The sequence below is a fragment of the Branchiostoma floridae genome, chromosome 10, assembly GCF_000003815.2.
Source record: "Branchiostoma floridae strain S238N-H82 chromosome 10, Bfl_VNyyK, whole genome shotgun sequence".
In the NCBI taxonomy this organism is placed as follows: Eukaryota; Metazoa; Chordata; class Leptocardii; order Amphioxiformes; family Branchiostomatidae; genus Branchiostoma; species Branchiostoma floridae.
The window spans coordinates 17,213,902-17,226,552 of NC_049988.1; the positions used below are offsets into that span (position 1 = coordinate 17,213,902).

General features: G+C 43.7%; 1 protein-coding gene across 1 annotated transcript in view; it reads right to left on the bottom strand.

Annotated features, from left to right (window-relative positions):
• Positions 1 to 12,651, bottom strand: part of LOC118424990 (dynein heavy chain 6, axonemal-like) — a 46,157-nt gene that overhangs the window by 9,652 nt on the left and 23,854 nt on the right. Inside the window, exons 17-29 of the mRNA XM_035833803.1 lie at positions 7,664 to 7,868; positions 6,637 to 6,735; positions 5,438 to 5,559; positions 4,828 to 4,923; positions 3,918 to 4,302; positions 3,606 to 3,670; positions 3,477 to 3,537; positions 3,247 to 3,388; positions 2,484 to 2,656; positions 1,805 to 2,139; positions 1,212 to 1,248; positions 905 to 1,060; positions 327 to 466 (exon numbers count right to left, since the gene is read on the bottom strand). Of these exons, the coding sequence (XP_035689696.1) occupies positions 327 to 466; positions 905 to 1,060; positions 1,212 to 1,248; positions 1,805 to 2,139; positions 2,484 to 2,656; positions 3,247 to 3,388; positions 3,477 to 3,537; positions 3,606 to 3,670; positions 3,918 to 4,302; positions 4,828 to 4,923; positions 5,438 to 5,559; positions 6,637 to 6,735; positions 7,664 to 7,868 (2,016 nt within the window). The remainder of the gene's footprint in view (positions 1 to 326; positions 467 to 904; positions 1,061 to 1,211; positions 1,249 to 1,804; positions 2,140 to 2,483; positions 2,657 to 3,246; positions 3,389 to 3,476; positions 3,538 to 3,605; positions 3,671 to 3,917; positions 4,303 to 4,827; positions 4,924 to 5,437; positions 5,560 to 6,636; positions 6,736 to 7,663; positions 7,869 to 12,651) is intronic.

The window sequence follows — 12,651 nt, forward strand, 5'->3', positions numbered from 1 at the left end:
CTTTGAGCTGTCCTGAGCAATCCAGTTCATGGCACAGTTAACCCTAGCTTCAAATGTCCACCTGCTGTACATGTCCACGCAGCTGCAACACAGCAGCACACACACACACACACACACATACACACACAGTCACACACACACACAGACAAGCTAAGTGAAGTAACAAAGCTCACCTTAGAGCTGTCCTGAGCAATCCAGTTCATGACACATATAAACACATACATACATGTACACACCACCAAACACATACAAACAAACACAGACAAGCTAATAACGTTACTTTTTAGTATATTTTAGAAAAAAAAAAACAGACAAACAAAGCTGACCTTTGAGCTGTCCTGAGCAATCCAGTTCATGGCACAGTTGACCCTAGCTTCAAATGTCCACCTGCTGTACATGTCCACACAGCTGGAGCGAAGCAGCAGGGTGGGGAACTGTCTCAGGCGGTGGTGCAGGGGGATGGGGCCTGGAGGTATGCCAATGAAGGTTAGTAACAGTCTTAGGGACTTGGTAGGCAGTCTTACTCTTTCTGCCAAAGATTAGGACTAATCTTAGGACTGTCTACTAGCCAAGTACAATGGTCAGGGACAGCTTAGCACAGTACTGGTCCTACATTCAAGTCTTCTTCCCGTACCGGTGCCCTTCCCTGTTTCAGTAGCCCTGGGCCACACAGCTTTTGTGCAATCACTACAGCAGGAGGCTAGTTCACTGGTAATGGTGTGTGCTCAACTGACATACTCTTTCTTGGATGCTGATCATGCTAATGAAAGAAAGCAGCATGTAGCATTTCTAAAGATGAACTATTCGTAAGAGTTGTACCACAATTTTCAAATATTTAGATATTTAAAATATCGAATCGCTATCAAACAACACCCCTTAACTCATAGAAACTGAAGAAACGAACCAGTGAGATCCATGGTCACCACCACGTGCAGGTTGGTCCGGATGCGTTTGTGGTACCTCTCCAGCGCCAGTTCAAACTTGTCGCTGTGCTTGCCCGGGACAGTGCCCTGCATGATCTGGTTGGCTATGGTCATGAGCTCTTCATCGTCGTACAGACCTGGACATGTTCCCTCTGTCATTAGGGAGCAAACGTCCTGGAAAATGAATATTTCAAATGCATCATCATCTGATTAGCATTTATTCATCTATTTCATCTTGACATGTGGAATTGTGAGGCTATGGTCATGACCTCCTCATTGTCGTACAACCTGGACATGTCCCTTCTGTCATCAGGGAACAGACGTCCTGCAAAATTAACAAATGCATCACCTGGTTAGGCCACACTGACTTAATTGTATGGATGACATCCACACAAACATTGATTGCCTTTGCTAGTTCCACCCCACCCCCCAAAAAAAACAACTGTGGCCAAATGTGACCCAATCCCTGGTCAGTCAGAGGATCTGCTTTCCATGCAGTGTAAGGGGGAACATGGTCAGGGTATATACCCTGTAACCCCTGAATGTCTTAATTCCAGAAAGAGGGTTGTCCTACAGGACTGGTGTTTTAATTGTCATTTATCTTGTTTATGTATCTTTGTCCAAGATTCAAGATGATTTTGTACAGCTCGTGCACATGGGTTTCCACAAAAAGGACACACGCAAGTGGTCTGTTTCCACTGGTTTGCACAGGTATCCCATCAAGGGGCTTGCCACATTTGCACAGTGGAAACCCATTGAAACTTGTTGAAACTATGAATTTCCTTGCATGTGTACGCAGGTTTGCAAAGCCGTTTCGTGCAGTGCTAGTTACGCCGCACAATCACACTTTTCAATACAGTTTACTGTATCTTCCTACTAACCTGTAGACACTCTGTGCCCATCTCCTCCCCCACCAGCAGCACCCCTTCCCTCCCCTGGACTCCTGACACAAAGAACGCCTCCTTTAGCACTTTGTGCAGGTTGGACTGGTTGTCTGCCCGATCCCTCGCTGGCATGGCATGGAAGAACTTTGCACGTACGATGAATGTCGCCAACTTGGCTGTAGAGACCCTTCCAGTAAAGTTACTGGTACCTGAAGTTACAAACAAAAACTGATAAATGTACGGACTCGCTGGCATGGCGTGGAAAAACTTGGCACGGACGATGAATGTCGCCAACTTGGCGGTGGAGACTCTTCCAGTGAAGTTACTGGTACCTAAAATAATATTACAAACAAAATTTGTTTGTATGGGACAAGGGCAAAGTGTACAAAAATGTAGCTCACTCATTGTAACTTACAAGACAAGAGTTTGGTCATAGTATAATTGCCATGTACAATGTAATGTTAAGTCATTTAGAAAAAAATTGCAACATTTAGGTTAATTTAGGTAAATTCTACGATAATCATGGATTTTGTCATAAACCATTGTTATGACCATTGTGCATTAAATGAAAGTCTAAAACTTTGGGTGAGGGGCCTAGATATTCAGAATTTCTCACACCTGACAGCATAGCAAGAATAGGGAAAAAAGGGTTATTAGACACACCAAAAAGACCTACCAATAAGCAGAGCATGTCCTCCAGTTGTTGCCAGGACCCGGGTAAGCCTGACTATGTGGTGGATGGCCTGTTTAAAGAACACCATGTCCATCTTGTGGGTGGTTTTGGCATTGTAGTTGGACAGGAACCGGCCCAGAGCAGAGGATAACTGCTCCAAGCCAGTCTCCATGTAACTGTAGTGAAGGGAATGACAATATTTCAAATCATTTACTTTCTATTTGACATGTTCAAGTTGAAAATGTAGCTCTGTTAAACATTGAAGAAAACAAAAATGCATGCTTAGGATCATTTGCGGTTGTAGATGTATAAAACCTTATTATCGATAACTTTATGATGAGAAAAACAGGAGTTGATGCAAGCTGATATTCTATATAATACAGTACTATATTGTGGTAATACCAAGTCTTTCATGCAATGTGATACCCTGGTGCAAAAACAATACCCTGGTGCCAAAACAAACTGCGTTACAGAATCAGACACACATACAGGAAGAGACATATGCACACACACACTCTTACAACCTTACATAAACAGAAACATAAAGAGAAAGACACACACACACATACAGAAGCACTCACGCACACAGATACAGTCACACAGACACAGAGAGTGAGAGAGATGCACACACACAATATTACACACAAACACACACGCAGGCACAAAGAAACACAGACAGACAGACAGACACTAACTGTGTCTTCCTCACAGTAGAAAACATTTGTTATGATATGATTTGTTATGTTATTTGTTATTGCAGACATACCCTTCTATGCCATCAGTCCTGGCAGTCCCAGTGATGAACTTGCTGAAGATGATGTTCATGATGTCGTCACCAGGGGGCAGCACTAACTCCAGGGGCACAAGGGGGCCCAGGTAGTCCTCCTGAGAACTGTCAGCAACCAGACCTGAGCAGGAACAAACATTTAGTGTCATTATGATATTCCAAAAGTGAACTGATGTAGTATGTTTGTGTTTCAAGGGGGCAGCACTAACTCCAGGGGCACCAGGGGGCCCAGGTAGTCCTCCTGATCATGAGAGCTGTCAGCAACCAGACCTGAGCAGGATCGAATGTTTAGTGTTATTCTGATATTCCAAATATAGGTGAAACTTTGTTTGTTCTACTGTGTTTGTATTTCTAAACATTAGGGGACCCAGGTAGTCCTCCTGAGAGCTGTCAGCAACCAGACCTGCGCACTAGGATCAAATGTTTAGTGTTTTATTCCAAAAAGCTCCTTGATTTATGACATATTCAAACACATTTGAAATTCTATTGTGCATGACATACATGTTAGCATAAAGTGAATGCAACATAGCCATGAGATTTGTATTTTGATAAGTAGCAAACAATTAAACTTTTTGACTGAGATTAATCACACAATAAAGAGACATACAACTGTAGAAACAATGCTAACACAGAACTCTTCCAAAACCTACCTGGTTTAAAAGTGACCCCAGGTCGGGATCCCTTCTCCTTTGTTGTTGGTCTCTGCTCTTCTCGACTCTTCAGGGCCCCTTCTGGTGGTCTCACTTGAGGAGTCTTCCCTTCCTTTGCTACCGACTTCCTTTCCGGAGAAGTTGACTTCTTCCCGGTCTTACCAGGAGAGGTAGACTTCCTGGGTGACTTTGATTTTCTTCCCTTTTGGGGCTTGTCCACTACTGGAGGGGTGGGCGCACTGTCCCCTGTACTGGTGGTGGTTGAGACCTCGGTCTGGGTTGTACCACTTGTTCTGGGGAGGCCTGATTCTTTTCCCCCCGTCCCGGTAGTGGTGAGATCCGTGTTCTCTTGGGAGTCAGATTTGGTGCTCCAAGCAGATGGGGACTGCAGGGGACAAATTTTAATGCAAAAAGCTATAAGCTTCAGATTACCTAGCACTAATGACAAACAAACAAACAAACAAAACGACCCATTCCTGCAGTCACAATTCCAATGCCACGTCTTGATAGCTACAGTAGACGGGCCCTTTCTGTGACCGTCGGCCGAAAATTCTGGTACGAGTTGGGGAGAAGAATTATTTGTTCCATAATGTCCTTTTTACCAAGTTGAACCCATATGAACTTTAAATTCATTCTTACATGCATTCAATTTTCATTTGCTTAATCGGTAAACTGCCTTAAAGTGGAACACCCCTGCCCAGTTTTGTACTGTGACAGTACATGTGTGACTGTACAGTAAGTTACATCCTTTTGATCATCCTCCATGACTGTAGTTCGGTAACATTTTTCTGTCAAAATTTCTATCAGCCATAGAAGCTTGGCAGTCTTAAATCTAAGATTTAGTTTAGGATTTATCACAATCAAGATTATGTCAACATTGCATAAATATTCAATAAGAAAGACTTCAAACCTTTGCTGTACTTTCTTCCTCATCCTCCTCTATGACAGACGTCCCTTCAAACCCAGTTTTGATGGTAGTGGCTTCATCATCTGTATCCAGGGTATCCTGGGGTGGGGTAAAAAATCAACAATGCACAATTTTGATTGTACAGCATTGTACAAGTATAACAGTGACTCTACATTTTGACTTACTCTACAAAATGCTAGAAGGGTATGATACAAACATAACTTTCAAAATTGAAATACGTAACCATAATCATGATAACTCTTTTACCCATTTGCTGGTTAGTTTATTTGAAGAACGATGCTGAACTAGAAGACTAAGTTAAACATGAAAACAAAGTCTGGGGTAGATGTCTGTACATTATGCCATTCAGGGATACAATATTCAAGGGAGCGGGTATACATGTACATACAAAATGTCCATACAATGCGCTCAAGTCATGTACAATCATGTATTACTAAATATTATGTTTTCCTTCCAGCCCAATGTTTTCGCCTTCAATTCTTGCCAAATTTTTACTCTACAATATCAGAGTCATTCAAAAGATGTGGCCTTAATCCATAAGAACTTAAGAATTAAAGGAATCAGATGTAAAAAACTACAATAATTTTTATACCTCAGCTTCTGTCTTGAGAGTCTCAGCATCCGTCTCTCTGTCTTCATCATCATCCTCATCATCTTCCAACTCAGAAACAGGCGTGGTGGCCTCGGTACCAGGGGTGGTGGCCGTCTCATACTCTGTGTGAAACAGGAGAGGACTCTTAGCATCCTTATATGTGAATAGTATAATTAACCTTCTCTGCTGATTAATGTAAATGTGGGGATTTAATTTCGCGGTAGTGGGAAAAAGGACTGTTTGCTGTGGTTTTAAGTTTGTAGTAGCACCTTGCACTGTAGTCTCTTAATGACATGGAGAAGTATTTGTGGTAGTTTTAAGTTCGCGATGAACTTGCAAAGCAAAAACCGCGAACATAAAACCACCGCAAGAATTTCTCCATTTGCAGTAACTCCGCAACCAATAGAGAGGGTCTGCAGGGGGGGGTGTGTGTCTTGACAATGCTTTACGCTGAATTCAGAATAACCCCCTACTTTTTTCTTTCTGTTAAATATTACACAACATCAAGGTTACAATTTCCCAATTATGCAAATTATGGTAATCAAAGAACTGATTGGTAGTCTTACAATTTCCAAATTTTGCAAATTACGGTAATTGAAGAAACTGATTGGCATTATTCGAGCTCCTGTTCCATCACCACAGACACCAACTTAACCCTAGCACTCCAAGCTCAAATGTACCTGGACACACTTGATGGCATTGGGCCATGTTAATTTGACTATATGGATGACATCCGCGGGCGCATCGATTTTCGGCTGTTTCCAAAAAAAATAGAAGTTTTCAACCATACTCTAAATTTGTGCAAAGCAGCTTCAAAATAAGCAAATGAACGTGGTGGATTACAAAAATAAATATCAAAAAACGTATATACTAATGTCATAGAACATTTCAAGGTCAAAGAAGATGTGAAAGAACAAAAATGAAGAATCTAATTGTTTGGCATACCATATTCTGTGTGTTCCATCATTTGTTCAACTTAGATGTCATAATGAAGGCAACTGTTTTTGTCAAACTTTTTTTTATTCCCACACTCAAATCAGTTTTTAGATTCCCAGAGGATGTCATCTATATAATCAAATCAACAATGCCTCAATGGCACCCTCAGAGTGCTAAGGGTTAAACTAATCATTGTCCACCACCAAAGCAAACAAATTTTGATTGCTTTATCCAGAAAATCACAGGGATTTTCCTCAGCTAACCTGAATACTCTGTATACGTAGTTGCCCGTGTCATCCTTGATTCTGGTGTCGTTATGTCGGTCCCGTAATCCGTGGCTGCGGTTTCGTATCCTTCATGACCTAAGGTTAGATTACGCACTGCACACTTAGAACACACCAATTTGATTTCTTGATTTGGATAGTGAGTGTGATTTTCCTGATTCATCTAATATGATCTATTTATTTATTATACAGTAATAAGGCTCTCAAACACAGTGGATGGTATTTTCAAGGCCGTCATACGAAATCACAACAAAATGCTAGGCTAGAATACGTTTTTTTGGGGTGCTTATTTTGCTAAATCTTTATTTGAAATGTCAGAAAACCAGTAGCTTCAAATTGGTGTGTCCTTGAGTTTAATGAAAGGACAGGGAAAATTGTTATAACAGGCAAAAGGCAGAAATGAATGAATATTATAATATGTGAAATGAATAGAAAGACTTCAAAGAGCTACATTTAGTATCAGAAACAAGGGAAAACATTTTCTTAAATATTCACAGCAAAAGCAGAAAATTAAATACAATGCAATTTCACAGTGAGTTTGCGAAATTTTTTGTGTCCTTAACAATTTTAGTTTACTCTTTAATTAGCTATGTTAATGAAGAATAGACAGCAGGTATTTCATATAAAGATACACAAGATTAAAGTTACTCACAAGCAACATGGATTTTGGATAGATTTTTATAGATTTCTGAAAAAGTCAGATGTTTTAGACAGCATCCACCAAGTATCAAATTTGAAAAACTATGAATTGAGAAATTATGTAGATGAGGTGTGGACAAATTTTAGATACATGTAGTCCAAAAAAAGGGAAGGAATCAAAGTTTTAGATTTTAGTATAACTGTTCAACTGCAGGCCTTGCAAAGTGTAAACTGAAATCTGAAAATCTGAAACATCTGACGGTTTCCAAAATCCACATGTGTAAGTAAACAGTTGCTTGTCAGTAACAGTGTACTTTTAGCTATTACCCATTCTGTAAACTTTAACATTATCAGTTTCTTCCCTTACCATCTGTTGTTCGTTCTGATGTCTGCGTTCCGAGCTCCGTCTCTCGGCCCAAGTCCTCATCTTCCTCTTCTTCCTCCCCCTCCCCCTCCTCCTCCCCCTCTCCTGTGATGTCGGAAATCTCCTTGCTCGCGGCGGACAAGGCTCGCGGCGGAGGCGACAGGTACTTGCGAGGAGTTCCGGCCTTCTTCTGACCACCAGCAGGTGTCTGCAAAACAGGCATAGTTTCATTTTGTTTTCACCCCCATGAAATGGAGGAATTTTGATGACTAAGTTAGTGAACATCCTTGCAAACCTTGGACTTATGAACGACTTACCATGGAACATACAAAATGTAGTCCTCTTTTTACCCACAGTAAGTGGTCTGAGAATGGACTTACTCAGGGGGGACTGATGATAGACTTACGGCCTAAATTGGTGTAAAGGCCTTACTCTGGATAAAAGTCAACCAAAACTAACACCAACAGTTCTCAAACATGGTAAAATGGGGTGGACTTACTCCAAGTAATTCCACCTTTAGATCCGAGGTTTATGTGTGTTTGTGACGGAGATGTCTGTCCACAAGATAACTAGAGATTGCCTGGATGGTTTGTTTTGATATTTGGTATTTGCTAATGGGTAGGTCTTTGTAAGACCTTGATGTGCTTTTTTATATTATGGGCCCTTTAGCAGCATGTTAAGGTACTGCAGTGGAATATCTTTTTTGATATCTCATGTTCTGGACATGATATGATCCTGTGTGGTTGACAGTGTGTGGTTGATAGCCCTTGGAAGAAATAGTAAAGCATGTAGGTTTTGGCCTCCTAGCATTTTTATGGGGACTGTAAGGGTCAATTTTAAAGTTTATGTACACTAATCATTAACCTTTGCTAACAAACAGACCACCCCATGATCATTGATCCCAAAAGTGGGCCATTTCAAAATCTGTCCAGTCCAGGGGGGCCATTTCAAAATCTCTAAATCTTACTCCATAATGTGCGGACAAATAAAAAACCTTACATTACATTATAAAGAATAAGCACAGTCTATTCAGCATGCTCCTTAAGTTTGTAGCATTTTCACTGTTGTTTCATGCATGGTTTCATGAGCTCCTGTGTTGCACATTATTAGTCTACTAGGAGGTGTTTCAAACTTCCCTATCCTTAAGGTGGGGTACACAAATCATGTGTTATGCATAGAGCACGAGGGCTTAAGAATTTAATACACATGGTTTGAGCTGGGAGTTAGAGATGCTTAAGGCCAGACCAATTTAATTTCTTGGTTCACGGATTTTTTCATAAAAAATATGGAGCGAAAGGGCGAAATAAAAATAAAAATTGTAAAATGGTTGGGGTAAAGGTAAGGGCTAATCCAAAATATAAAGAATAAAAAGTTTTCAGCTTGAAAAAAGTACAAAACCACTATATTACTGTACAGTAACAGCACCTGTTTTTGAAAATTACAAAAGTAGTGTCAGTTTTTATGTTTGTCCCATTCTTCATGAATGAAAAATATAACTGCAAAACTAATACCCACATTTTAAGCAGCTTATGATATAAAGGCCAATTTGCTACACCAGAAAGTTGGTGAATGGTTTCATTAATCAATTTAATGGTGAAAATTTGCTGAATGGTAATTTTTATTTTTATTTTGTTTTCCAAAAAATCGGAGCGAGCGAATCCGTGAACCAAGAAATTAAATTGGTGTGGCCTAATATGAGAGAATATGCAATCCCACCGTCAACAGGAATGGAGGCCTACGTATGAAATATTCGGCACTAAGTGAGCCCTAAGTAAATCCTGTAATTCAAACAACAGGAGCTAATTAACTCAACTTCGTCTTAACTTAACTTACCACTAGTTAAATCTAACTTCTTCTGACTTTTTAGTTGTAATTAGTAGATATAGATTAAAAGAAAAAACTGATTAATTTCAATCATAATACAAATTTGGCTACAGATGGCTAAATAGTAAATTTCCATTACAAAAAGTTGGTATATCGCCATAAGGCATTTTGCAATCAGGCAGCCTTCAGCCTTATTAATATCACATCCCGCCAGGCTTGGTCGTACATAAAGATTTTTCCATGACGTGCTTGCCACCAAATATGCAGACTGTTGCTGTTTGTAAATGTAATCAGAAAGCGTTTGTTGGAGGGAGAGGCGGCGGTGCCAGAGAACCGCTGCTTGTTGTATCATCCTCCAAAACGATCGGCATCGGATTTGCAGTCGCAAAATCAGGTAAGTTGTGCAACTTCTTCCCTGTGAACAGATGTTTAAAGGTGTGAATGAGTCATGATTGTCGCCTGGTTCATGTTTGCTATGGTGACTGCCCGGGCAGCCGCGGGTAGTCCCTGCTTCCCCCAGTGCAAGGTGACGTATGATGTCGTGTGCGACTTTGACAAAGAGGAGCCTTACAAAGGTAGTGCTCCTGCTCGAGATCTGCACGTCTGCCTCTCCTGCAGTGGTGGTAGGCCCGACGCAGGCTCAAGTCCTGGTCGACCGGCTCGACCCTGCTTTCCCGACAGGCACGCGGTCAAAGTCGATGGGTACCCGGTCCGCATCCTGTCCCCGGCATTGCTGGCGGCATTTGGCGACGACGACATCCAGTCGCTGAGCGTGACCAATGCCGGTATGGTTGATGTGGCGGACAGCACCTTTGCTGAGTTTTCCCGCCTTTTCATGGTGCGCCTGTCATGGAACAGGCTGTCTCACGTCAGGCGGGGCTGGTTCAAGGGGTTGTCTACTCTAGATACCTTGTCCTTGGCGAACAACCGGGTTGCTAGGATCGACCCAGCATGCTTTGCTGGGCTGGATTCGCTTCAGATCTTATTTGTGAACGACAACCTGCTGACCACGATCGACCCCGACTGGTTTGTGAACCTACGGCACTTGTGGCGTCTCTGCCTTGGGTCCAACCGCATTGTGGCTATCCCTGCGGATGCTTTTGGCAAGTTACCTGGCCTCAGCGAGCTGGATCTGACGAAGAATCCTCTGTCTTGTCTTGATGGGGCTGCATTTTGGGGGCTGGTAAGGCCGCTGGATGTCACCTTTGGTGCAGACAGCCTGGTCAGTCTCGATGAGGGAACACCGCACACCGTACCCTGGACCATGACCCAGGTGATGCACTCAAGGTCCTTCTTTGGAAATGAGAATCTTGAGATGAAGCTGGGCATGATTGTGCAGGAATTCCTGTTCTGCGGTACCTTCTTCCCCAGCGGGAATGACCACCGCCTGAGCTGGTTTCTCAACTTCCCCTGGGAGATATTTCCTAAGGGTCCGCAGACCGCCTGCACCAATCAGTGGAAGGGTATGGGCAAGGCCAATGGCAAGCCTCCTCTTGTTGTCATAGCAACGGATGCTGTGGAGGAGGGTTGGGCCGCCGACGTGACCTCCGTCTGCCGACGGGTGTGGGAGTCCGGCGGCGGTCTGACCTTGACGCTTCCCGGCGTGCCACGCGTCCGGCTCGGTGCCGTGAACGGAAGCGGCGTAACCGTGGGAACCATCGCCATGGCGTTCTACACTGACGACGACAACGACGACAACGACAACACCGCCAACGTGGAAGCCACCAACGCAACCAACCAGATGGTGAACGTCCCCTGCCTTCTCCTGAGGAAGGGAAAGTCCTCCCTGACAGCATTCCAGGGCGCACGATCCCCGCGACAGAAGAAGAATTGCTCCAGCGTTCCTGTCATCGAAACGACAGCCACACCAACAGCCATTGTCGAGGATACAGAGCCCATGTCTGAAGCAAGGGATCCGACTCCAACTGACGACGTAGACATCGACGCGACGGTTGCCGTGGCAACAGAAAGTTACACCCAAACCGTCCCCGCAACCACTACCATCCCCGCAACCACCACTCCGCCAGGTAAATCGGAAGCTGCTTGGGCATCCCCCGGGTACTTGTTCCTCCTGTCGGCCATTGGCATCATGGCCTTCGTTATCCCCCTGGTGATCCTGATTAAGGTATGCTGTCCAGGCAAAAGGCAGGAGCAAGGGAATGATGACACCAAAAGTGATGAGCAAGAGCAAGGCAATGATGGCGATGATGATGGAGGCGAGGGAAACCGTCAGGAACCCCTGTATTGGGTGATACCGGATGATGCAGCCGAGGCTTCGGCAGCTTCCACCCAGGCCACTGTCCACGCCTCTTCGACTGACCCTGACTCGACGACCCAGGATACAACCAACCCTGACTCGATGACCCAGGCTACAACCCACCCTGTCTCGATGACCCAGGATACGACCCACCCTGACTCGATGACCCAGGATACAACCAATCCCGACTCCATGACCCAAGGTACAACCAACCCTGACTCGACGACCCAGGGTACGACCCACCCCGACTCGAAGACCCGGGGTAAGCAATCCATTGCCACCATTGCAGGTCGGGGCTTGGGTAGGGCAGTGTCCCTCCCTCCTGCCTTCACCCCGCTTGCGGCCATTGCAGAGGAAACTGACGGAGCTAACCGAGACGTCTTCAGGGCAGTCTCGCTCCCTGCAGCTGGCTCCACTTGCGATGAGCCGTTAATGCCTGACGAGACTCAGGGTCCCGACTAGGGCAGCACCCAGGGCTGTCTCCAGCTTCAAATTCTTAAAACCTGTCCCACCCAATCTTAATGGGAGTCTCCAGCTTTAAATTCTTTACCATCCCATTGTTTGAGAGCCTATTTTGTTGATTTTCGTTGTTGAAGCTGTCAATTTAAGCTTGTGAAAGTACATTTCCTGCAGTTTCATGTCATGAAGTTAAGATTTTTTGGTGGACAGGGTGCAACAAGCAAATGTCCATCTCTTGGGATGGGGGGACGGGTCCTGGAGACAGCCCTGACAGCATTTCTCCCAACTACCGACCAGGAGCCCAGGCAGACCTTTGACAGGAATGCCCAGTGATTTTTTTTCTCTGACAAATTGTAGTGGGCTCTATAAGTTTTTAGCATTCAATCTTACATTGATGTGGAAAATTCTGTAGTAAGCTTTCTGCTACTGGTTCCAACTTGATATGACAAAA